This window comes from Elaeis guineensis, chromosome 11 (genome assembly GCF_000442705.2).
Source record: "Elaeis guineensis isolate ETL-2024a chromosome 11, EG11, whole genome shotgun sequence".
Classification (NCBI taxonomy): Eukaryota; Viridiplantae; Streptophyta; class Magnoliopsida; order Arecales; family Arecaceae; genus Elaeis; species Elaeis guineensis.
This window is the reverse complement of record NC_026003.2, coordinates 111,704,333-111,730,660: the sequence shown is the minus strand read 5'-3', so window position 1 is coordinate 111,730,660 and position 26,328 is coordinate 111,704,333. Positions and strand designations below refer to the sequence as shown.

The following is a 26,328-nucleotide window of genomic DNA, read 5'->3' as shown; positions in this document are numbered from 1 at the left end:
GATCAATCACAGTTTCTTGTCATGTGATAACAGTGGCCCCTCCCACAACCAAGCGGCGAATATACGGGTGACCTCACCGTCTCCGGAGATCTGGGTCCAATGTGCCGAATGGGATGAGGCTTTGTAGCGCCTCCCGAATATTCTCCAATATATTCCGTATACGTACCGGGCTTCTATTTTTCTAATAAAGTCCTCCCTAAATGTTCGTACCGTAACTTATATGCGACCACGCTCCTCTACCGTCCGCTAAGCCACTCGTGCTGTTTGCGATGGTTATTTACATACGTACTACTTAAAAGTTTATAAAGGAGGCGCTAGATCACATGTTCGCGTAGGCATCTTTATGCAGACAGTCAGAGGAGAAGATCAAAGGAAAAAGATGCTGTCACGTCCGATATGTCGCACTTCACATCAAATCCGAGACGTCACGATCGCCAACTCCTCTAGAGAGTGCCGTGAGGAGCCTATAAATAAGGTCCAGCTCTGTCTCCGATCAGCCCGCGCTCGCGAGGTTCTACTTCCCCGTATCGGATCGGGAGTGCGCTACCGGCTCGCTTGTACGGCCTCGTGAGAAAAAGCTCGCACATTTTCTCTTATGCTCGTGTCAGAAATTCTTTAGCTTGCTTCCCTCTCGCACACTTTGCGAGAGTTGGTTACGGGTTCTCGAATGACCCTGGATGTTTTTTTTTTTCCCTTATTATTCCTCATAAAGTATATATGTTTTAGGTCATATAAATCCCAAATCTTGATTTTTTTTTTTTTTTTATGGCTTATTTCACTTCTTGGTGGTTGAAGCCATTGCTGTCTCGGCCTCTGGGTTTGTTGATGTTCATCTAAGCATCTTTCAGAAGAGTTGAGAAGCATTGTAACAGAGGACTCGGTTCGCTTCCTGGTAATGCCATTTCTTGCCTAATGTTTCTACCTATGAGACTTTTCTCTTATTTTTGCTATTGTTTCGCGCCCAACGAAAATCCTTGGGAAAAAAGAATTTTTTATTTTCTTCGTAAAGTTCTTTTCGCTTGGTATTGTGAGATTAGGATTTCTGTAACCCAATCTGGAGTAGTCTGTGAATTGCTACTGGAACGTTTGATTTCTTGGCATGGGTGGAAGAACGAATCAAGAAGAATTTTTCACCAAAAAAAAAAAAAGAATCAAGAAGAAGTATTCACAAAAAAATCAAGAAGTTTTCTCCAAAATCAAGAGAAAGCAGAGGATATTAAATGGATTAATTGTTGCTTTTTGATGCATAAGAGAGTAGTTTATAACAAATATAAGCAGTTTGGGGGAGAAAAGAGTTCTTCGTGATGCTAATGATGTCCCGGATCCTAAGGCTATATCGCTTTCGAGGGCCATAGTTTGCTGTCTTCTAGTTTTTTTTAGCTATGGCATTGGGTCCGGAGAATATAGAGCTGTTCATCTTTTTGGCTCAAGAAAGAAAAAAGAAAAGGGATTTACTGCTAAACAATCTGGAAATTTGTGGTGAAGAATAGTAGCATAGATTCTCTGGATCAAAGTAATGAAAGCTTTTCTTGGTAGCATTTGAACCAACGGTTTTATTCCGAATAAAACATGAGTGAGTTGCTACCCTTGACTATATTTTACTCAATTATTTGGTGCTAGCAGTGAGTTTTTGAACATGAAAGTTGGCTTAGAGCATGTGCTACTACGCAAAGAGTTCTAAAAAGGTCAAATAATATTCACTGAAGCTGAATATGCTATATTGACTTATTCTCCGTACTCTTTACGCTCCCTGTTTGCGGCAACTTCATGTCATTCCTCAGATCACTGTAAGTTTTTCTGTCTTTTTTACTCTCTCTACATCTCCTTTGCATCAGTTTGCCTTTTCCTTCTCCCTTGGATGTCTACTTGCTTTTCACAGGGTCCTCTCGTCATTTACCCAAGTTTCTTAATCTAATTGATGCTAGCTTTCTGCTTTGATCTTGAGGAAACTTTACTTCCTTATGGTAACCTGAGAGCCTGGAAGAGTTATTTTAATAAGGTTTGTGATTTATGTTTTAGTGCACAAAATCATAACGAAGGTCATCCCCTTGCCGGTAGGCTTCAGTAAATGTCAACTTGGTTTCGTGCTAACGTTGTGAGTGGCTAACACATTTGTACTGTTTTTAAGCACTTAAGGTTAGAAGCACTAAGCTAGCTGATCAGTAGAAAAAGATAAAACCTGTAATGTAACAGATCTTTTCTACAATTCAATTAAAATTAAATTGAAAGTGCAAATAAAATGTCTATAAAATTGACTAATAGAAATGGTACTTTGATTGTATCTAGTTTGCCTTTATACATGTGAAAAAGTATTTGGTCTCACCATTCTGGCTGATCATCTAGTAAGGAAGAACAGCTTAGATGGGTTGCATGTTATAGCCTTCATTCTAGAGATCTCTCACCCCCTCAACCATCGATATTATTTGAACTTCATTTATTTTTTCTAGGCTAATTGGGGTTTTTGCCGTGGACCTCTCTCTTTATCACAGCAACATGTTATAATAGGGCAACCAATTGTCTTAGTCAATATAAATTAATCAATTGACACCTGAATCAAGAGTACCTGCTTGCCAATACCCATACAACAAAATCACTCTTCTAGTGACCATATCGATGTGACAGACCAGTTCTCTCCTTGTCATTGCTCTACATCAATTCTGAAGTAGTACAATTTGGGTAAGGAGCTTCTTACTGTTAGGATATTGATAACCTAAAGGAAGACTGCTGCCACATTTACTACACAAGAAAGATGTTTTTGGCTCGAAAAGACAGAGCATGATTTCCATTCATCAACTCATCAAGAATCACATTCATAACTTCAAATACATACAATGATCTCATGGAAAAATGCTTCTATTGGAGATCCACTGGGCAACCTATTTTTGTCTGATCTAGTCGCTGTAGTGTAGCAATCCTTCACTGCTTACTGAATTGCCTTGCACCTATTTTAATTTCAGCATAACCATTGTTTCCCGGCCATGCTTATCTTTTGTCTATAAGTGCTATCAGATTAAGTATTAATGCAGATACTGGATCATAATGCTTAGGCAACAACATGAAGATCAACTCAATCATATCCACCACTTCATTACATTAATCTTTGTACAGAATTTGTGAATCTGGTGTTGTGCAGTAAAATTAATAAAAGTCCAATTAAGAGATATAGTGTTGACAGTCATAGTTAGGACTTAGGAGTGTACAAATGTTCAAGGAAGCATTCATATAAATCAAGAAGAGGACAAAATTACATTTTGAAAGCATCTATCTAACAAGCTAATCCATGATTCTGGGGAAACAAAATAAGAAAACTGGCCGATGCTCCATTTAGCTAATGCTTTGAGAAATGCATACACCTAGATTTCTGGTTTTGAGAACACTCAAGTAGCCTATTTTTGTTCATTTTTTAATATATATCCTTACACCTAGATATTTTATTATGTATAGATCAAACAGGTAGAATGAAATAAATCCATTCTTATAAATGATTGTTGTGACAACCAAAGTAAAGTCTTCAGAGAAGTGGATTTGTTTAAGGTAAATCAGATGTTTGAACTATAACTGGGAAAAAGTATGGAATTTAAACTGGTTTTGAATGAAAAACTGCAAGGAGTGAAAATCAATAAGAAGTAAAAATTGATGTGAGGAGAGGATATTGAAATTGTTATTCTCCTAGTAAGGAGTGAAAATCTGTAGCCAGAAGTAAAAATCAGGTGTTTTTAATAAATAAAGAAGATGACAGTGAAAAATAACTAGTTGCTTCTTTGGGGAATGAACTGGATTTGAACAATAAGACAATGATGTAGAACCAAAACCTTTTCGTAAGATGAACTCTGGCTGTCTCTAAAACTTATAGGAATGATTATGGTTATGAAAAATTGTCTTTTAAGTTCACTGCATGATTTGACATGGAGGAGAATAGTATTCATTGAATCAGGTGAGTGTGGAAAATGGTGGTGAAAGAAAATGGTTGAGCAGCTGAAAATAATCAACATATCGGACATTACAAGACTACTGCCCCATAGAGTAGCTGAGGTTCTTATTGAGGATTGATTTGGTAAATTTGTCTGAATAGTTTTTCAAATTTTGTGCTCTGTCATGTTTTAGTTCTTGCTGACATGCTCTGTTTGAGCAACCATGCTAATTTGACCTCTTTCCATATGACCGAAAAGCCTGTATATTCTGTTGATAACTATATGAGTAGTTTCATATCTCAATTTTTCTTGAGATTTTGCTGATTTTTGAAGAATAAATTGATTTTATTATTATATAAGGACTGGAATTTTTTAGATTTTGATCAGAATTTATCAATTAGTTCTTCTAAAATGTTCACGAGGAAATAGTTGATGCCATCATTTCTAGATAAATTTGTAGCAATAATGAATTATAAAAAGAAACGACACATGTACAATTGTATCTGACACTGTCATCTTCATAATTCAGCAATTCGACTTCTTTGCTATTTGCTTTTTTCCCCTCATCATATTCTTGTTTGGTGGTCATATAACATAAATTTTTAGTAGGGATCGCTGTATAGAAAATTCATTTTGCTTTTCTTTCAAGGCTATAATGTTAAGATTTTAGCAATGTTCTTACAGTTGATATAGTGCATTCATTTTAGCTGTTGTTGTACTCATTTTGTTTTTTGAAGGTTTTTTTAGTGCTCTTTAACAAGAAGTAAAGAGAAAGTAATCAAACAATGATATTAGTTTATTTAGTTTTTATGTAGCTAAAAGAAAAATTGTGCAACTCATATCTCATAGACTGTTTTAGTTTAGAAAGTTCATTCATTTCAATGATCATCTGTTGATCTTATGTCCATAATTCTTTAGGGCATAGGTTCAAAGATTTGACTTCAAGATGGTTAACTTTGGAAAGAGATTAGTGGCAGATCAAATTCAAGAATGGAAGGGGTATGCTCACGTTCCTTGTTACCTTTTTTCCTTAAAAGTTTCATAAGAATCTATGTCGCCTAGGAAGAATAATTTCCCTGATGGCTTAGAATAATATGCTGACCTAAATCTACCTTTTTTCCCCTAGCTTTTGAGAAGAATCTAACTCAAACTTTCATAGCTAAGTGGAAGTGAAAAATGGAGGCTCCTCATGGTCCTTTAGACTTATCCTTGTTTCTGCATGCCTGCAATTTTCTCATGTGACTTATTTGAAGTGGAAAATGGCTATGAAGGCTCATAGTTAATGTTTTGTATGTCTGTTTTGATCAACAATTACTTCAAGTATGATCTACTATTTTTGTGGCAAACTATTTAATGTTTTAAACCACATATTTTCTTTGATCTTCATGCTGCTAATTTGTGAAATTCATAGCTTTATAAAGAAAGAGAGCAAAATCTTCTTATAAAGCTGTAGGTTGGTAAGTTAAGTGTCACATTCGTCCACTATGTATGCACACAAGTAGGTGTTAATATGTATGAATATTTGTATGCATGAATGCATGTAAATGTATATGTTATATGACTGTTGGGTATATATATAGATAGATTTGAGCTGTAAGGCTACAAGAAAATCTAAACCTGCAGCTTATCAGAATGATTTATGCTGCATGCCCACGTCATGAATTATAATGTGCAACATCCAGGATTTGTTTGGTATCAGGAAAAGTGAGAAATGAAATGTATAAACAAGAAATGTTGGACTTATTCTTTGTTAATATAGGATAATTTCTATTTCTTTTAATGTTGAATCTTGAATTGTCTTCATTAACATATAATTGTGGACCAATCTCTTCCCCTTTGATCTTGTTCCTTCCCACTTTCTTCTGCTTCCTACTGCATGTATTGAATGCTGTTAGGTTTAACACTACATTTTGAAGTTACTTAAATGTTACATACATTGAATTCCATTAGCTTCAACCAAGGAAGACTGAACGGTCTCAAATCGTCCTGTTTGGGGCATGCTGCACCTTATTGGCAGTGGACCGAAACAGTTCCGGCCTTCAAAATGAGACACCAACAAGGAACTGCAGGAGGGAGAAGGAAAGAGAGATAGAGAAAAAGAGGGAAGGACAGGGGGAGGGGGAAACGGCCTCTAGAGGGCCAGCGAGGCCATCGCTGCCACTGCCAAGGCTGTGGGCCTCATCCCTATCGGATAGAGTAGAGATGGGGAATGGATAAGGAAAGAGAGGAAAGAGAGAGAGAGAAGCAGTGGGAAGGAAAAAGAGAGGGAGAAATGGCCTCTGGTGGCCTTTGGAGGCCACCTTTTTGATCAAAATAGGGGTTGAAGCTCTTGTTTTTTTTAATTTTAGGTTTATCAGGCGAAGTCGGCAACTCCATTATCGACTTTCCTGTTATTTTTATTTTTTTGGATTTTCCATTAAAGTCAGCGAAAATGAAAATCCAAAATAATGGAGAAGTCACGACTTCACCGATAAAGCCAAAATAAAAAGAAACAAGGGTCGAAGGCCCTATTTCGATCAAATGGAGGCTCACCGCCTCCGCAGGGCCTCTAGCAGCCTCCAAAGGCCATTTCTCCCTCTACTTTCCTTCCTTTCCCTTCCATGTCTCCCTCTTTTTTCTCTCTTTCCTTTTCTCCCTCTCTTTGCTCTATTAGATCGGGACGAGGCCCATCACCTCGGTAGTGGCAGCAGGGCCTCGCTTGCCCTCTGGCAACATCCAAAGGCCATCCCCCCCTCCCCTTCTCTCTCTCTCTTTTTCTCTCTTTCCTTCTCCATCTCCTCCTCTTTGCTGTGTCCATTCGGACCTGGCATGGAATGGTACGGCCGCATACCGAACCGTAGCACCAGCTGACTGGTCCAAGATCCGATACCGGCATAGCAAACCTGGGGTTCAACACTATATTTTTCAAAGCTACTTTAGTGTGAGGCAAATAGCAACAACAACATCAAGATTGAGAATTAGTAGTTCTGGACATGGAGTGGGTTTCATGACCTACTAGAGTCATTAGTATTGCTAACTAGCATGGGTGACTCCACCATCATGTTAGTTTCTCTTCAGAAACAAGATGTAAAGAAAAGGGGGCTATTACAAGTCTGTCAGCTTGAAAGCATCAAACTTGTAATCTGCACCTCTATTAGTCCTTTTGACATTTTACGAGGCATCAATCAACTAGTTTCAAGTCTTTTGATACAAAAACCAAAAACAGTATGGCTCCAGATTATGTTAGTAATGCATTTGATTGTTGTAAATCACCAGAAACTAGTGATTATCTGGTTCAGTAATTCTAGAAAGGTTGACAAGAATCTGTTCATTGGGGATATGTCTTTTAGAGGTGGGGATCTTGCATTATATGCCGCTTGCGGCAGTGCAAGGTTGGGGAGCTGTTCCATTGTTTTATGTAATGAAATATTGAGGAGAAAGAATTGGGACAATTGTAATTGTAATATGATTCATTACTGGAGAAAGCTATGCTATCAATATGAATATCTTAAGTACTGTTTTCAAATCTGTATTGATCAGGTACAGGTTTGTATGGTATACAGTACCATACTTAAACAGAGTATGCTGCATCTTACAGCTCAACGCCATTACAATGATGAATATTTTTTTTGTTTCTCTTAATGTTTCATAGGTTTTTAATGTTGTTTATCCAGATTTTTTTTAGGTTCTAGGTCCTAGAACATATAAAAAAAACCTCAAGATTATAGGTTTCTAGGCCCAAAATTAGTGCCATTTTCTGCCAAAAAAATGGTAGCACATGCATATCTTCAGCACTAACTTACTACTATGTTTTCCAGATAACATTTTTGTTCTATTTTTAAATTATTTTCAATCCAAAAGTTGACATATTTAAAAAATGAAAATATTTCTGAAAAAATGTTAATGTGCAGATTCATCCTAGATCTACAACATATAATGCAATCATGTGAAAAGAATAACTTTTGGTATGATTCCCAACACCCCCCCCCTTCTTTAGCAATGTCTAGCCAAAATAACAAGGGGGAAAGAATGGGAGAATACCATGGTGGAAGTGATTCACGGCTTTGAATGCATTGATTAGCAATCAGATATAGAGGAAATGGATCTTCTACACTCAGTTCACCCCACAATCTTCCTCTCTACCTGTTTGGGACAAAGAATATCAAGAAAAAAAAAGAAGAAGGGAGGATTCGCTAACCTCTTCACTCAGTACCAACCAGTAGTCCAGCACCAGTGTGTAAGCAGCAAGTGCAGTTTGTACTACTCAATGCCGGTTGATACTTGATACCTGGTGGTATGGACTGGTTCACCTCACTTTGCCTAGGAATCAGGTACCCACCTTGTTTTCATACTGGTTCCTCACCAGGTCGGTGCAATATGTCCTGTGCTGCCTGGTGTCTGGTTCTTCAGACCTGTTACCTGCAATCTGTATGCATGCATGCAATTATATTTTGGATCATTTATTATGAGGCAGTTTGAATGCAAAGAAAAAACATTCAGAATATTTGAACGTTTCATTTTAGAGACCCTTAGATGAAGAAAAGTTAATGTATGAAATATTTAGTTTGTTTTTTGTGGTTGTAATTAACTCATCATCACTCTATCATATTTGAAGTTCTATTATATATTATCATGAATTCCCTTGAATTTTTATTTTGTACTTCTTCTCTTGTAGCATGGATGATGCTTTGTTTTCACTTACTTTATATGGTTTGATTTTATGAATCTAACTTTTTTCAGTTTAAAGTTAACTGATCAACTGTAAACGCACTATTGTGCAGAATCTAATTATTTCAATATTTTTGTTGGTCGAACAAGAGTTTTTTTCATTTTTTTTTTCATTTTACTGCTTCTAGATACTACATTAACTACAAGTTAATGAAGAAAAGAGTAAAGCAGTATGTTCACCAGACTCAGGCAGGTGGACAAGATCATTATCAGGTTCTTAAAGAGTTCTCAAGGATGTTAGATGACCAGGTATGTGAAATTACATTACACATTTGCATTTGCTTATCACTGATACAACATTCTGAATATGAATATGTATCTGTGTTTGTGTTGCATGGGCCTAATATTCTAAATTATGACTGTCCCTTTGTGTATGTTTTTCTTATTAATTGGGCAGTAGAGGTGGATAGAAGGGGTACTCATTTGTTAGTGAGTGGGTGGGGATCTGTATACATTGTGCAATGTTTATGAGTGGATTGAGACATGCTTGAGTACATGTATATGTGGGATGCCGGCATAGGATCTAACATTTATACCTGCACTAGAAGATTTTAGGCTCAAATTCATTTGGACTCTTTCTCTCTATCTCTCTCTTTCATGCATGTGGGCACATGCACAGGCATGCATCTATGCATATGGAGATGAATACAGACACATGAAAAACATTTGTACATACATTGGAAAATGAGAGCTTCTTGGCATGTTACCGTCAGGATCCAACTATGAGAATATTTGGGCATACACTAGGTTCTTTTTTTCACTGTCAGGATCCAACCGTGAAATTTTTGACTATAATTGGATACTACAGTTTCAAGGTTTTATTTGAGAATGTTATTTAAAATGTAAATGGAACTAAATTTAACCATGTGTAGACCTAATTACAACCAAAACATCTAACATCAATTTCTTGAGAATGAGATCTTTAAGTGCATCTCAGCTTTATTATAAATGAAATTGGGGAATCTTGATATGACACCTCCTCTTTTGGAAGTGTTAACACAGATATGTTTACCAAGCTATGTTGAACGAGTGTTTTGGCGGAAGGGGATGTGGCTGTTACTTTCCTTTCAGTCTTAAGATTAGTTTGTGTTTAGTGGTTTAGATTAAGTCTAGATTAGTATTTGAAGTTATTATAGCCCATAAGTGTAGGTTTGAAGTTATCATAGCCCATAAGTGTAGGTTTAGGGCCATCTATATGGAGATTGATTACGATAAATGATATTTTATTTTATTTTCTTGTCATTTCATTTTTCTCACTAAGGCTGGAACATAGACTCCATTTTGTGATCTAGGAGAACTTTGGCATAAGAAGTTGCTCCTGCGATCATTAGATTGACATCAAATGTTAATCTTATTCAAATTGGTATCAAGTGCAAGAGATAAGATAATTGCTGTAAGAACTCGATTGAGTTATGATGCATGCTCCTGTAATCACTGGATTGACTGATCTTTCATTATCTGTTAAATTGGCTGGATCTGTACCATTAGTTGATATGGACAGCAAGTATGAATCTTATTCAAACTGGCACAAAGTGTGAGAGATACGATAATTGGGGTAAGAAGTTGATTTTGTTCTAAAACATGGTGAGGACATGCAATGCTACTACAAGATCCAATGACAAGCCAAATAAGTAGACCTAGTTGGTGAGGTCTTAAGTGCCATGTGATGTGCTGGCCTGCCTCTGGTGCAGTATGTGCATGCCATGTTTGGCAGGGGCTGGCATACATGCATTGAAGCATAGCTGCGTCAAGTACTGGTAACAGACTGCTATGTTATGTGCCAGTCTGTGTTGATTAGCATGGATGGCACTTTAATCCTTTCGGATGAAGACTAATCATGGATTTATGAGATGATACAGGGATATCACAATGGAGTTGGCTGAAGCGATCTGTTGATTCAGTGAATTATTCTTACTCTTTAAAACATGATTCATGTCAAAAACCAAATATAAACCAGATGATTTCTGGAGCAATCATTGGGCCATCATAAAAAATTGGATGAAGTGATCCCTTTACTACAATATGACTGTTGAATCAGTCGTGGATAATCTGATCAATAAATAATAAATCCTTTTAAGTTCCATTCAACCAGTGACCATGATCGAGTACAGTTCTTAATTGATACATTAAAAGTGGCCCGGGCCTACCATGATGAGGGCGTTTTATGATGTATCAGGACTTCAAGATGTTGCCAACTGAAGCTTGATTATAAAGGTTCAGCATTAGTCTCCTCCATAGGATCTTGAAGAATTAACAACCTGAAGAAGATATGAAGTTTCTGAGGTAGAGATAGGATCGTAGGAACAATTTATTGATGCAGCACAAGGAAATTGATGCCCTAACTTGATCACAGCTATAATTTTTGAGGCCCTAACTTGATCCTATGGCCTTTTTCAGATTTAAAATATAATTTGGGAGGGCTTAGATGCATTTATATATGTGTCCGTACTTTAGTCAAGTATTAATATCCTTTCGTCAAGTATGATGTCTATCGTCGTTTGTCCAGACTAATGATTTGATGAGGTCTAGAAAATTGTGTTTGTATTTATGTCATCAAGAAGGAGATTGAAAAAGATAGTGCAGAAAATACCATTTTGTTTTTTTGCTTCCTCATTTTTAACTTGCATGGTGGACCATGGTCCATCTTGGATCTAAGATTTCTAGGGCTTGCTGATTCACCCATATATTCGTTGATTTTGAGTAACTCTATCATTTTTCTAGAATATATTGCAAAGATCTGTTTTGGTAATAAGACTATGGATTGTAGATAGTAAAGCCCTTTTATTGGGTAATAAAATATCTACTATTTGTAGATTTAATCAGTAAGGACCATCTAAAGGATTTCTATTATTAGTAGATCTGATTAATAAGAACTTACCTATGCTACAATTCCTTTGCCTTGAGTTTGTTCCTTTATAGGCTGATGTAACTTTGCTTTCTACAAGAATGCCTACTTAGTTGGTATTAACAATTAATTGAGAAATTTTTTATTGTGCTCTTCTTTCCCTTACAATTTTCAACAATACTGCTACTGGTCCAACTAAACTCCTGAGTAAGGCTGAAATCAACCTTCCTTTGATTTCAAGCTGTAGATATCAGGGGAATAAATGACCTTAGAAAATGATGACGGTAGCTGTTATACTTATGCATGACACAATTTAAGCTTGTTTCAGAGGACAGATACAGGTCTAAAATTTTGGTGCTTGTTTTAATATAATTTCATATAATGTTGTCTTAAACAATATGGAAAACGTTCTCTCTCAAAACATGTATGCTTACCTGAATACCAGTCTTGCCTGGGAAAAGGACATGCGGACTTCTCAACCATCTTGGATAGTAATTGTAGGCGTCAATATAATCATGTGTACTTGATAACCATTAAAGCCCTTGAAATTTCTATGAAAAATTTAAGGATTCGAGGGTGGAAAAAAATTATGCGGATTGCTTTCTGTCTTTCCCATAATATGACCAATCACCTCTATGATTAGCAATATATATTTAATTGATATTTCTTCCACTTGTTAATATGTGATCTGGACTAAAGTCTGTATCTATAGACATGATGGCTTGTCTGTTATCAGCATTGAGTTTAAGTTAACTTTGAGGATATCTTCCATTTCTTTTCTCATTTGTTTTTCTCCAGATTGAAAAGATTGTCCTTTTTCTGTTGGAACAACAAGGTCTTCTTGCTAGCAGACTTCAGAAACTGGGAGAGCAGCGTGAAATCCTTTTAGAGCAGCCAGATATATCCCAAGTATGTCAACTACGAGAAGCATACAGGGCAGTTGGACAAGATCTACTGAAGCTTCTTAGGTTTGTCGATATGAATGCTACTGGTATTCGCAAGATATTAAAAAAATTTGACAAACGCTTTGGCTATAGATTCACTGATTACTATGTTACTACTCGAGCAAATCATCCTTATTCTCAGTTGCAACAGGTCTTCAAGCATGTGGTAATATTTCCAGTTCTGAATTTTTATATGAACATAAATATGTATCCTTTAGTGTTATTTTCCCTTTTGTTTGTTTCAATTTTGCTACTGGTGTGCTAATCTATCTTTTTCAGTGATTCCATAACTTCTTGCACATTATTCTTTCCTGAAGCTTTTTTTTTTTTTCAATAAACAGGGAATAGGGGCTGTTGTAGGTGCCTTGTCTCGTAACCTTGCAGATCTTGATCATCAAGGAAGCTGTTTATCCATTTATGATCAACCATCTATACCTCTCAAGGTCTTGTCAGCTAGATGTTTCTTATTTAGCCCATAAAATAATTTTATTTTGTCTCCAAGGACCTCAATATTGACAGTATCTATTTGTATTCAATGCAGGACCCTGTCATAGAACAAATAAACGCATCAGTAGACAGGCTTACACATTCAACAAATTTCCTTCAATTCATAGGGCAGCACGCACTTATTGCTCAAGAAGATATACCTAGTGCAGCAGAGGACATTGTTGATGACCACAGATACCATTTTATGTCTCTTCTCCTGAACTTGGCAAACACTTTCCTTTATATGGTCAACACATACATTATTGTCCCAACTGCAGATGACTACTCAATGAGCCTTGGAGCTGCGGCAACAGTTTGTGGTGTAATTATTGGGTCAATGGCTGTTGCACAAGTGTTCTCTTCAGTGTATTTCAGTGCGTGGTCAAATAAATCATACTTCAGACCTCTTGTATTTAGCAGCATCATGCTTTTTATGGGAAATTTATTGTATGCATTGGCTTATGATCTTAACTCAATTGCTGTTCTTCTTATTGGTCGCCTTTTATGTGGGTAAGCAGTTCTGATTTTTCTCTTTAGAAATGATCAATATTATATATGAATTTCATTCTTTTCTGAACTATTTAGGTAGTCCTATGCTTTTTCTTCCACAGCTGCATGAGTCCTTTATATTCCTATGCATTGTTAACTTGAACATCATATTTCATGCACAGCTAGAAACAGGCATGTGCAATGGGTTGTATGAACCAATCAACTGGTAGAGACAGCTTTTCATTATTTTGAGTTGATATATATACTCTCACTTATGGTTGATTTACATTTTTAATTCTCTCTTTCTGGAAAGAGAGAAAAGAAAGCAAATATGACCAGATAAGGAGTATATATAACCTGTTTCCTCGCATAGCCTCACATGTGGCCTCTATAGATTTTTTTTTCACTCAGGCATTGGTGCTTGATACAGAAGGTACAGAAATGGGTGGAATATATATATGTGTGTGTGCATAAAAATACAAACAAGACTAAATGGAAGGAATAAGAATATCCCTGCCACTATTGGCATGCCTGCAAAGTATCCTATGGAGATAGAGAAAACTACTTGTCTTACATACCTTCCCCCTCTTTGCAACCAGTTTTGGGAGAAAGCCTGAAAGTAACTAAAAGAAAACATTCAAAATTTTCTTACCAAATGATATGTCAGATATGCTTGGTTTTCTAGGTTTTTAAATGATTTTAAATGTTTTGGTTGTCTAAAATATGCATCATGCCATGCATTTTGGCATCAACATATTATTGATATAGTTATGAACTGGATAAAAGTGCACTTTGCATACATTTGCATCTCAATAACAAGGCACTGCCAGTTTCTGTAGCATATTCTGCCAATTGCAGATATCACCAGCTCTGCTCATCTCTCTTCTGTGAACATGGAAATGCAAATTATAAGTCCTGCAATTTGTTGACTGAAATTTCAAGGCATCTACTTTTGTGAATATCTGTTCTGTACAATAGCATTTCATTCTGATATTCCACATGCACTATACTTCGTGATTTTTTTTATTCAAAACGACTACTATTGTGCATGCACTGATTTTCTTGGATTTCTTTTGCATGTGATCCTGCAATTTATGTTGTATTGTACTTTACCTCAATTGCAGGTTAGGTTCTGCTAGGGCTGTAAATCGGCGTTACATCAGCGATTGTGTACCTCTTAAAATTCGCTTGCAAGCTTCTGCAGGTTTTGTTAGTGCCAGTGCTCTTGGAATGGCTTGTGGTCCTGCCATTGCTGGCTTGCTTCAAACAAATTTCAAGCTTTACTTGCTAACATTCAATCAAAACACCTTACCAGGATGGGTTATGGCTGTGGCTTGGATCATGTATTTATTTTGGTTGTGCATTTCATTTAAAGAGCCAATGCATGACACTGAAGAGGGCCATACAGCACTGGATGCTGATGCTGGTAAGTTAAATTTGACTGTCACCACCACACTATATATTTTGTACTTAAAGAAAGATTACAATCGTAAATAACTTTCATTGTCTATAGTCATGTTGAAATTCATAGACAAATTATAAGGATCGCTTGGCCATGTTTGATAAAAACCTAAAGGAGTCCCTGTTAGACAGCATTATGGTTTTGTATGGAAGGTCCAGAAAAGTTGATCGAAACAGAAATATTTGGAAGTTTTGACAAGATCTCAGATTAGAAGAGGTGACCGAAAGAAATCCAGATTTTATTTCTGGGAAAAGATTTATTTGAAAACTTGTTAAAAATGTCATGACCATGGGCTGAAATCTTGTGCATACTGGCCCCATACTGCCCATTATTAAAAGGTCTAGTAAGCAACGTTATTAGGCAAACCATGTCTGTATCACACCATATCAATGCATATTGAACATGTAATGCTTGGTAACCTCTTCTTTTGTTTTTTGCACATTTGTACCGAGATTTATATCAAGTCAAGAGATATCAAAACATAATTTCCATGTATCAAGGATCATACGATACTGGTTACCCTTTGATACTGATGTAGCATAGGCTGTTGCCAACAAGTACTATAACCAACTAGACCATACCAAGTGTCGAAGGAGCCAGCGGATTCATGGCAAAAACTGCAGTAAGCAAATATTCGATTTATTTCTACTATTAGAGGTTTTTGGCTGATTTTCTTATACATTTTCCATTAAGGACCATATCAAATTTTAGCTAGATTTCCATATTTGTAATAGAAAAATTCTAATTGTCAGAGTCCTATTTTGAGTATAATTCTATATTAGATTTAATGCCTAGATTAGGATTAGGGTGTCATGTCCATAAATATGCGCATAATACATTGCAAGGAGTAGCTTTTGAGATATTAGTAAATTTTTTTTTGAGAGAATTTCTTTCACCAAGTGAAGGATTCTTCAATATAGTTTTTTTATTATTATTTTTCTTTATTTGCTGTTGATCTTTGAGGCATAACCTCACCAATCAAATCACCCCTTCTTCCTTCTCCTGCTGCATTAGATGCAGTGTTGATCCTTCAGATTTGAATCCTTGGTCATAGCTTCATAGCTTCTCCTGCTAAAGTTTTTTCATGTTTATGGACTGTGTAATACATATGGTTCTGCATACAAAAGTAAGTGGATGCCACATTTGGAGCATCAAGGTTGGCCATTGGAAAGGCTTCATTGCATGATAGTGTGACAGAAAAAGGATAATTTTTATTAGGAAGAAGTTGGTTTCTTCAAATGGTTTGGCAGAAATGGATTTACTGAAAACCAAGCTGGTGATGTCGGAAATACAAAGTGGTAAACTTCTGAACATGGAAGGGTTTGAAGATTGAAGAGAGTTAAAGATGGAACTAATCTTCCCCCATTATATTTAGATGACCATTCCCTCAAGATGGATATCAATAGAGGCTAAAATAGTAAGTTGCTGCGACAATGTTTGCACTTCATGACATATTGTTCTAACAAATACAAAGAGATGAGAGCTAAGGTAGGTCCCTTCTGAATAAATAGAAGTGGCCATCATTACACATATTTTCCACCAGTATCGGTGTAAAGCACCTTATAACATATGATACTGAACATGATATAAGTTCTCTATAACTCTAGTATATACATAACTTTTGATTCAAAAGTTATCAGCAAATATATTACTAGTAACTGTGTTTGCAGGAAAAAGAGGGGAATATCCATCTTGTGAATCAGGTAAGAAGGTGAAATGGAGATTCTGTTGCTCATGTCATAGGGAAGAGCTACATGGTTGATAAACTCAACCAACTGATGGTACTGAGGACTAGAGGAAAAGATAAGGGCATCTGCAGTTATCATGAGCTTAAGTCTTGAACTAGACTATAGACCAGTTCTGTATTGCCACAGGTCGAAGAAATAGGAATTACTCCCCTACTTGCTTTTTCGAATTATGTGCATATAATAAGAAGGTCAGATGAAATTGTGCAATTACTGGATAATAGAGAAAATAGTTAAAGCAACTTCAGGAACATGAAGAACATGAGGGCAAAACAGAATTACTAGATGTGTCAGAATTGTGTGTCAGCACTTTGTGATGAAAGGAACTTTGTTATCAGCGTTAGTAATTTCATATGAACTTGTCAATGTAGCTTGGTGAGTGAATGCAATTTACAATAGAAGTATTTTGATGGGATGCTTGTAAATCAATTATTCAGGTGGGAGTCGGACTAGAATTACCTGATGGTGGACATGGCTGAGGAGGCAGGATCTGTGGCTGAGGATAAATAGTGGTGCTTGGTCATCTGCTTCAGTGAATCAACATGCTTGAACATGTACTGGTTTCCATTAGAAACAGGGGGATATGCTTAGTATCACTGAGAGCAGCTGCAGTAGTATAAAGTCCAAACATAAGTAGAGCATAATGTCTGCTAGGGAGAGCTAAGAAGCTAATATATGTAGCAATTATACTGGTAGCATGAGATGATATCTCGTGAAGCTTCCTATTCGCAAATAGGCAGAAGCCTGGATGTGGTGTGTATGAGCATGAGAATAGAATAGTGACAGTAGAAACATGCTATTGTGTTGGAAAGCTCTCATAGATGGCTTGGAATGAAGATCATTAATTTGTTATCCTTGATGGAAACTACCTTGATCTTTATTATCAAAAAATTAGCGTTTCTGCTTGCAAAAATTCTTGCCTCTCTTAGTGCATGATCTTTTGTTCTTTTATGTGGTTTCATTTGCTAATTTTGAGCCAATGCATGCATTTTTGTTTTTGTAAAATTTTCTTTTCTTCACATCATGTCTTGTTCTAATACTTATAGTTGGAATTTGGACATGTGAAAAACATTGTCGATGAACAAGTTCATATCTTTTCCGTGAGCATCATCATAAGATGGCATTGCATCTGATTTATTAAAATCTTATAAATGATGAAGCATTCTATTTTAGTTGGAATAATTACCCATGGAAAGGGGCATATCTTGTTTCATTTATTGAGTAAATTTAATTTATTTGGTGAGTTGTTTTGATATAATCTTAGTGGTCAAAATGATGTGTCACCTGGAATTTAAGTGTGCAGCCCAAATATTAGTTAGTTGACAATGCTGACCATGAATTGATATGAGTGAAGCATCTAAGCTTTCGACAAAAGAAAGAGACAATATTTACTCAATTTCCTTCTTAGTGTTTCATATCTAATAAATTGATCTGGATTGTTGCAAAACAGGAAGCATGAATAATGAGAGACTCGAAAATGGTCTTCTGCAACCTATGCTCCTAAGTTCCGGTTCAAAAGAGAAGCAAGACGAAGATGGAGATCAAGATTTTGATGACAGTGAAGAAGCCTCTGAAGAGTCCCGTGGACCTGCAACTTCGATTGCTTCAGCATATAGACTGCTTACACCATCAGTTAAGGTTTGACCTTTTGCTCTGAACATTACTAGATTGGTTGTGCTTCAAGTCAACAGCTGTGTACTCACACTTAATACTATGACATATAATTTAACAACATATGTGACACATATGCCATGCATGCATTTGTGTATATATAACGAGTACAAAAATGCAGTACTATTTGTTTTCTCCCTCAAAAACAGGTAGACAAAAATCACCAATCAACTAATGATATTTATCTGGGTGCTAGAGGAGTTTTCATGAAGAATTAACAGAAGAAATAATGGCATGGAAGTCAAAGAGGCATGAGAAACTAGTCGTATTTGTGTACTTGTAGGTATACAAATGCCCTTGCAGAGCAAGGCATCCTGAAATCTGATATATAGATAAAATGTCAGAAATCAGTTTTATTTCATACTTAATATGGACATGTTCCTTTAGATTAGTGACCATTAAGGCATTGAGAATTGATCATGCAATCTACATAAAGTAACTGATCATAATGCCACAAGAGGAACAGTAAATGGAAGACTCATAATTGTGGCATTCTCAGTGGACTAACATTAAGAATGAGAATTGCACAATCCTTGAAATAGGAATGAAGTGCAAGGCCATCGTAAATATTTTATAGTGGTGGAAGGAATTATTATGTCATTGTTACCCATACAGATGCCAACCATAATTTGCAAGAAGTACGGGTTTTTTTTTGAGAAAGATTGTCTTGATTTTGTGTTTGCAGTCTTTTGGAACAAGGACCTTTTTTTGGGTCCTGCAGAGCCTACATCCTCTTAGCTATAAGTACTTATAGGTAATCATTGATCTGGGTGTTATTGCAAGTATCTCAGATTTTAAACGAAGTGGTCCATATATGCAGAAAAAGAAAACTTGGAATAATATGTGTCAGTTAAAGGGAAGCTATAATAATCAGTTACTCCATGGCCTATGCATATGCTAAGGAAATTTAAGAATTGCAAGTGAGGAGTGAAGTGTTCCTCAGAGGAAATTTAAATGAACCTAAATGAATCTGCGCTTGACATCTTTGATCAAAATATGTCTGATGCAGAAGCAAGGACTGAACTGTTCCTCAAAGGAAATTCATACCTAGATAGGATTCTCTCCCACTGTAACCTTGGTTTCTCTCTCCCAGGCAGGCAAAATTCTAGGGGGCAAGCCTTTACAAGAAAGAAGTATACCATATTGGCATGGTGGACCAAGCTCGTAGATAGAGTTGTCTTGAAAGTAGTAGCATTATTTATGTCAAAGGAAGAGAGACAGGCTTCTGTAGGTAACTCTCCAGTTAAATATCACTTATTCCCAAGCAAACTTAGTAACAGAAGGGCTTGACTGAAGGCATCTAGAACATATCTTGTTTGCAACCAACTTTGTCGCATGAATGACAGAAGGTACTTGAGACATGAGAACTGTTGGGGAAGGAGGGGGAAAAAAAGCTTGGACTAGGCGGATTTGAAACATATATGAAACCATAGACACAGAATTTTGCATAGTAAAGCTATATCTTGATGTAACACAAACCAAGAACATCAAAGGCATCTAGCAATTGGATCCTGTTTCAGCAGTGCATTCAAGGTGACCATGCTGAGTATGCCTTTGGACTTGGAGAGTACACTTATGTTTGGACAATGTTCATTAGCAAAGATTGTGAATGATGTTGCTTGGACATGACTGCTAAGTAAGAAGAAAGGATATGCACGAGACCCTTCACTGTCTTTAGAACGGCCACGCTGTGGATGTGAAGATGAGACATGCACTTCTGATCTTAGGATATTGTATTTCGCGAAACCACATTCTTCTTGTGAGTTTTAGCTTATGATTGCTTAAAAGGGAAACCTATGAGGATTATAATTCTTGAAGATTATTTAGATGAGATGTTGGCAAGTTTCATTTGGCTGATTTTTCTTTTTTTTTTAATGTTTATCTTATCTGGTGTGTAAACCATGTTGATGAAGTCATAAGAGACATGGTACAAATTGGACATATATGATGATGTTTTGGTAAACTTTATGCTGCAGCAAAGCCTGAGTTTAGGGCAATCACATAGTGAGATGATGATGTCAATAATTAATAACACATTGATGCATGTAAACATATACATAAAGAGATGCAATAAGTTGGAGCTTTTATAAGTGTGGGGTTGTAGACCAGCCCGTCCTTAACACATTTACACGTACCAAACTGCACCACTCCTTCCAATCTTGTGTCCATGGAAGACTTTGGCAATGTCAAAATCATGGAATTTACTGAAAATACTAAGTTCATTGGACAAATTTGAAACATAAAAGTCAGTAGCTTGTGCTAATTGACCAATGCTATCCTAGAGTGGTGCAATGGATCAATGTAGAATGGCAGGTAAAAGAGATTTATGAGCAATATGGATCCAATTAAGAGGAGGATGAATGTGATTTTGTATAATTAGAAGAAATGGTGCCATCTGATATGTAGACTTGGAGACAAGTACGGATGCGGGAGCCAGTTATGGTAGATGGTTAATGGCTCCTACATGAGCAAGAACCCCCTTTTTCTTGTTTGTGTGTGTGACAAAAACCTTTGATAAAGAGACTGTAAGTGCTTTTCTAGAATCTTACATTCCTACCCCTTTTTCTTGTTTGTGTGTGTGACAAAAACCTTTGATAAAGAGACTGTAAGTGCTTTTCTAGAATCTTACATTCCTACAACAATGGAATAAGAGGATGGTTCTTCTTCAAGTCACTTGACATGGTTGCTTTTTTATTTTGTCTCCCAGAAAATGCACCCGGAAATGCCGAAGTTGGAAGTAAAAATTCTTTTAATGAGTTAACCATGAATGAACATCAGACAAATTCAAGCAGAGAAATATGATGCTTAGCTTCTCAATTACCTTTCCTCATTGATCAACTCAAATGACAGTGCCATGTCAAGCAGGTCATATTGGAGGAGCTGGCCTTGAAGTTGCTTGATGTAGCATTGAGAAGTATTAAGAACTTATAAAGCCTCTTGGAGTCTCATACGATCAAATTTTCAGATGGGCCTTGGATTATATTGTTTTGCAGTTATTTTTTATAATAATTTTCATTTTTAATTATAAAAGACTGACAACTATCTAAAAATTTCACATGCACTTCGTTATGTTGGTCCAATTTTTAAGATACTTTGCCATTTTCAAGATGCCTAACAACCTTGGTACTTTTCAGTATGTGTTGTGTTAATCTTCATATGAAGAAGTTAAGGAATTATTTATATTATGTGTTTGCTTAATTTGGTTTGATTTTTCATTTTTGCAGGTTCAGTTGTTGATCTATTTCATGCTTAAATATGCAATGGAGATTTTACTTTCTGAATCAAGTGTAATTACCACATTATACTTTAGCTGGTCCACTAGCACTGTGGCCATTTTTCTAGCAATCCTTGGACTGACAGTTCTTCCAGTAAATGCCATTGTTGGAAGTTACCTTACCAACATGCTTGAGGACAGGTAAATAAATGATATGTCATACTGATCATTTAAGTGCTATTAACAATAAAGGAGACCACGTTTCTCCATCTTATTGGTGATATGATCGTATATTATTGTATTTTTATTTTATTTTATTTTTTGTATAGGCATATGTAGCCAGTTACTTGGATTATTGGTTAATGTTTTAATATTGTTTTCTGATATAGTATACTGCTTAAGTTTTGATGTACTTGCTGTATTTACAGGATATCTTACCTATCTACTCTCTTTGTGGTTAACATTTTGTAGGCAAATCCTGTTGGCATCTGAAATTATTTTGCTGGTAGGTATAATTCTAAGCTTCCATGTCACAAGACCGTACTCCGTGCCACAATATGTCTGCTCAGCACTCATCACTTTCGTATCCGCTGAAGTGCTTGAAGGTAATTTATAAATACTAGCCAAGCATAATTTGGTTCTTTTCAATTTCAGTACCTTTGATAGGCTATGTAGAAATGTTCGGGATGATTTGAAAATACAAATATATCCAAAGGGTACTCCATCTTTATAGTTGAGAAATAACATTACCCTGATCGCTAAAATTACTGCTAGAAACCTGTAACAAGACAGCAAGAAGAGGGACACAAATAGGAAGACAATGGAAAATAATATACTTTCAAATCATATATATATATATATATATATATATATATATTCCGGTCAGATCAGAACTCTATAATAGGGGTTCTATATCAATGATCCAAGCTATTAAATATGATCTACTATTTCAAAACCACCTACATATAAAAAATCATATAATTTGAAGACTTCTAGCCTATGCATTAAGTAGTCAAAAATTGGACAATCTAAATAAAATTAAATTAGATGTTTTTTTTGATTACTTGATGCATAAGCTAGGGATCTTCAAATCATATGATGTTTGGTATGCAAGCAGTTTTGAGATAATAGATTATATCCAATGGTTTGGATTATCGATATAGGACCCCATTGTTCAGTTTTGATTTGACCAGATTTGAGTTCAAAGCCGGTCAACCTTACCCAAGTTTTCCATATATATATATATATATATATATATATATATTATATATGTATTTATATATATACATATATATATTTATATATATTTTATATATATGTATTATATATATAAAATGTTCTAAGCCATTGAGAGATGTTGAGAGTGGATTCATAGTTTTGGATGAGTTCAATACTAGATCCTATCTCATGCAAGGTTCAAATCCTATGGGATAAAACCATCTTAATTCTTCTAGAGAATGGTTGTGCCATGTCTTACCCGCCCCCATGTACAAGAGGACGGGATATCCTTGTACTTTCTTGAGATGCCCTTTTAATATTTTTTTAAATTTTTTATTTTTTTAAAAAGTTCACTTATGTTATTTATTGTTAATATATTAATACTTAAAATAATATATTTTAATAAATTGGCCTTATTTAGTGTACTCTAAGATCGGAAAAGGGTAAATCTTCATGTATCTATTTTAGTTGTCTTTACTGATTTTGTTGTTAAATTTTTTGTAAGAATCTTCAACAGTATCATTGGGCCTTCTAAATTACATATAGATGTATCTTAATTTTCCTCAACATTACATTCATTATTTTTTAAATTTTAATCAATTGTTTAATTAGTAATTATAATTTAATATGATTATTTAGATAATTGGTAGCATACATGTTAAGTTATATAAATTACCTTTAATTTGTCTATATATGTTTAAACTTTCTTTTGCATCTAATATTATTTTCTGTAACTTTCAAATTATTGTTTTTTAACAACTAAATTAAATCACCAGAAATTCTAAAAAAAAAATTTGCTTAAGAGGTTCGTTAGAGACCTGCAATAGGCACGAGGTAGGTCGCCCCAACCTAAATTGTAGGCATTTTGTTTGGGATAAATTTTAAATTATTCTTATTTTGGTATATGTGTGGGTGCTCTTGGATGCACTCAGAGTTCATATAAAACATGAAAATGTTAAGCAGCACGTACATTAATTTATCTTTAAATAATTATATAAATAGTAAAATATATGTTGGAAGTAAAAATTAGTCTTATAGCTTGATCCTTATTCTACAATATATCATAATCTCATGCCAAACAGAAAAATTGGTATCATTTTTTAAATTCATTCAAATTAATGGCAGAAAAAGGACCCAATCCCCTGATCATGAGTTCCCAGTGTCGAGCAACCTAAACTTGGTCATCAAAATCCCAGATCTAGGTGTCGCACGACGTTCCTCTCCTTCCCATCCTCACCCTTCCTCTCTCTCTCTCTCTCTCTCCCTCCCTCTTTCAGTTTACGGCCTCGATTCATGCCCGTGTTTCAACAAAGCATGCCTGTAGGAGATAATGGGGATCGGTTCACCTTAATTTTAAAAAATAAAGCAATGGACATGTGATATTTAGTGGAACATCATATCCCCTTATGCGTCTCGACCAGGGTCCTGTTGTTCCTAGGTGAGTCCACAACAACATAGGCTGGGCATCCCACTTGAGTCCACAACGAGCCCCTTTGCATATATCGCTTCTGTCTTCATCTTTTTATATCATAAAAAATACAACTACTAAAAACTTGAATGGTTTCTTCACCTGGTCTGGTCGACTTGAAGTTTTGAATTTCAGGATCACGACAGATATGCTTATAACATGGAATTCTGTATTGGATCGAACCATCCCATACTACCCATACCATATACCAACACTAAATGAGATTTCATCGGTATGCAATCCCGTACCGAGACGGCGAATCTTGGTTTACAATGTATAGGAGAAACATTCAAAAGAGAAAAATTCGAGCCAGATCGGAGTTAAGTTTTGTTTATTTAAGTCCATTAGGTGCTGTTTTAGCTGATTTTGTTTGTTTTTTAAATGTAATTTTGTTCTATTCAGCTTTCTTCTTGTTCTATATTTACATGTCTCTGCGCACTTGCAAAATCTTATTTATGTCTTTCTCTGATAGTTACAGAAGATTAAAACTCTAATATATTTGTTTACTTATAGTTCTATGGTGCCCGCATTAGTTCCCTTTCGATTGAATTTTTCAGAGTTTTCAGACACGGCTCTGCGTAAATAGGATTAGTTTGTGTTCAAAGTATTGATAAATGTGAACAAAATATTTACCTGTGAGCCATTCAAATATATTTTCTAATATTTAAATAGGTAATAGCTCCATTTTCTAATTTTTATATAGGTTAATGCTATCTTAAAAGAACTATCGTGTGCCTTGTATCATTGTTTTACAAGAAAAAAATGGTCGTTTACTTAGAAATGTACGATCCACCTTACTTTTTATCAGGTCTGTAGTTCTCATACAATTCATAAAGAATAATTCTAGTCCAATTTTAGTAACATATGATTGTAGTCCCTCCATTTTGCACCATAGAAATAAAAAGGCACTATTCTGTCTCATGCCATCAAACTAGAAAATGTGTAATAATTTTGAAGTTCAGGTTGCTGTTGAATTTCCTTCAAAAAAGAAGGTTAGTGATAAATTCGTACATTCATTGACCACATGGAAAGCTTCCTCCTTACCTTTCGTGTCAATGCTGCCTATGGCATAACTCCTTAGCTTTCGTCGACCATCACCATGAACATTATTAATTGGATTAGTTGTGGCAATTTCCAGTTTTTGCCTATCGGTTGCTTTCACATGGCACTTCACCTTAACATTATTGTAATTACATCTAGTTTTAATTATGAAATATTATCGTTATCTGTTGCATTTTGCTTTTAGCCCCATTGTCTCACGAGCATGTTCGATTATCTATTACAGGGGTCAATCTATCCCTTCTCTCTCGAGTTATGTCATCCCGGCTTGCCCGTGGAACCTATAATGGTGGATTGCTGTCAACCGAGGCTGGGACCTTGGCTCGGGTGGTTGCTGATGGCACAATCACATTGGCCGGCTACTTGGGTGAAGACCGGCTCCTAAATGTCACCCTACTACCTTCTCTCTTGATCTGTCTAGCCTCCATTATCGCTACCTTCTTTACATACAACACTCTATATTGATAACCCATGCTATTTCCGGTTGTCACATTATATCCATGAATCTTGCTCTCTGTTGTATATTGTTGTACAGTACGTAATAAAACAAGTTCATTAACTGATCCGCATCCAATATATTAAGCTTTATATAATTCATCAACTGCCATGTTCCGTAATAAAGCTTTCCTCTTGTTTCATCATGTTTTTTTTTTTTTTGATGAAGAGGGAAGCTAAAAAGCCACCCGACTTATCAAAGTAGTGGGGAAGAATGTACAGAGTGGTATTTACAGGGAGCAGAGAGTTGAAGGTGTGAGAGGTTACAAGATTTCTGCTTCCAAGCCAAAATAAACCAACCCTTCAGTGCTGCTGTAGAAGAGAATACTGGCTGCCACCACTCTTCGAGAACCTTTGAAACACGAACTGTGATAATGCCTTCTATGTGCCAAGAATGAAACTGTGCCAAAGAGTAACCTGCGTACCTTCTAAGATTTTCTAATTGCATGGTTTTTATATTCAAACAGTATAGAAATACTTCTTATTGCGGTCAACTCTCCATCGCCTATCACGAGAATGAACACCTGCAAGATAACGTCCGCACTGACCGGATTTGTGTTCGCGAGGACCCTTCGATGCTTAAGTTAGAGAGGAAGTTGGTGAACAGTAGATGT

General features: G+C 35.9%; 1 protein-coding gene across 5 annotated transcripts; it reads left to right on the top strand.

Moving 5' to 3' along the window:
• Window positions 1-484: 484 nt before the first annotated feature.
• On the top strand, window positions 485-25,782 carry LOC105054157 (SPX domain-containing membrane protein OsI_17046). 5 transcript variants are annotated; one of them, XM_073245774.1, is made up of 12 exons: window positions 485-567; window positions 796-892; window positions 4,830-4,910; window positions 8,747-8,867; window positions 12,262-12,573; window positions 12,749-12,850; window positions 12,949-13,403; window positions 14,507-14,808; window positions 18,040-18,227; window positions 21,485-21,675; window positions 21,946-22,079; window positions 25,446-25,782. In XM_073245774.1, the coding sequence occupies exons 3-12, from the start codon at window positions 4,858-4,860 to the stop codon at window positions 25,682-25,684; spliced, it is 2,097 nt and encodes a 698-aa protein (XP_073101875.1). In that variant the 5' UTR covers window positions 485-567; window positions 796-892; window positions 4,830-4,857; the 3' UTR covers window positions 25,685-25,782. The 5 variants fall into 5 exon arrangements, with proteins under 5 accessions (XP_073101875.1, XP_073101873.1, XP_073101877.1 ...); XM_073245772.1 differs by having other exon boundaries at window positions 487-557; XM_073245776.1 differs by adding an exon at window positions 7,802-8,221 and having other exon boundaries at window positions 494-892.
• Window positions 25,783-26,328: the final 546 nt, after the last annotated feature.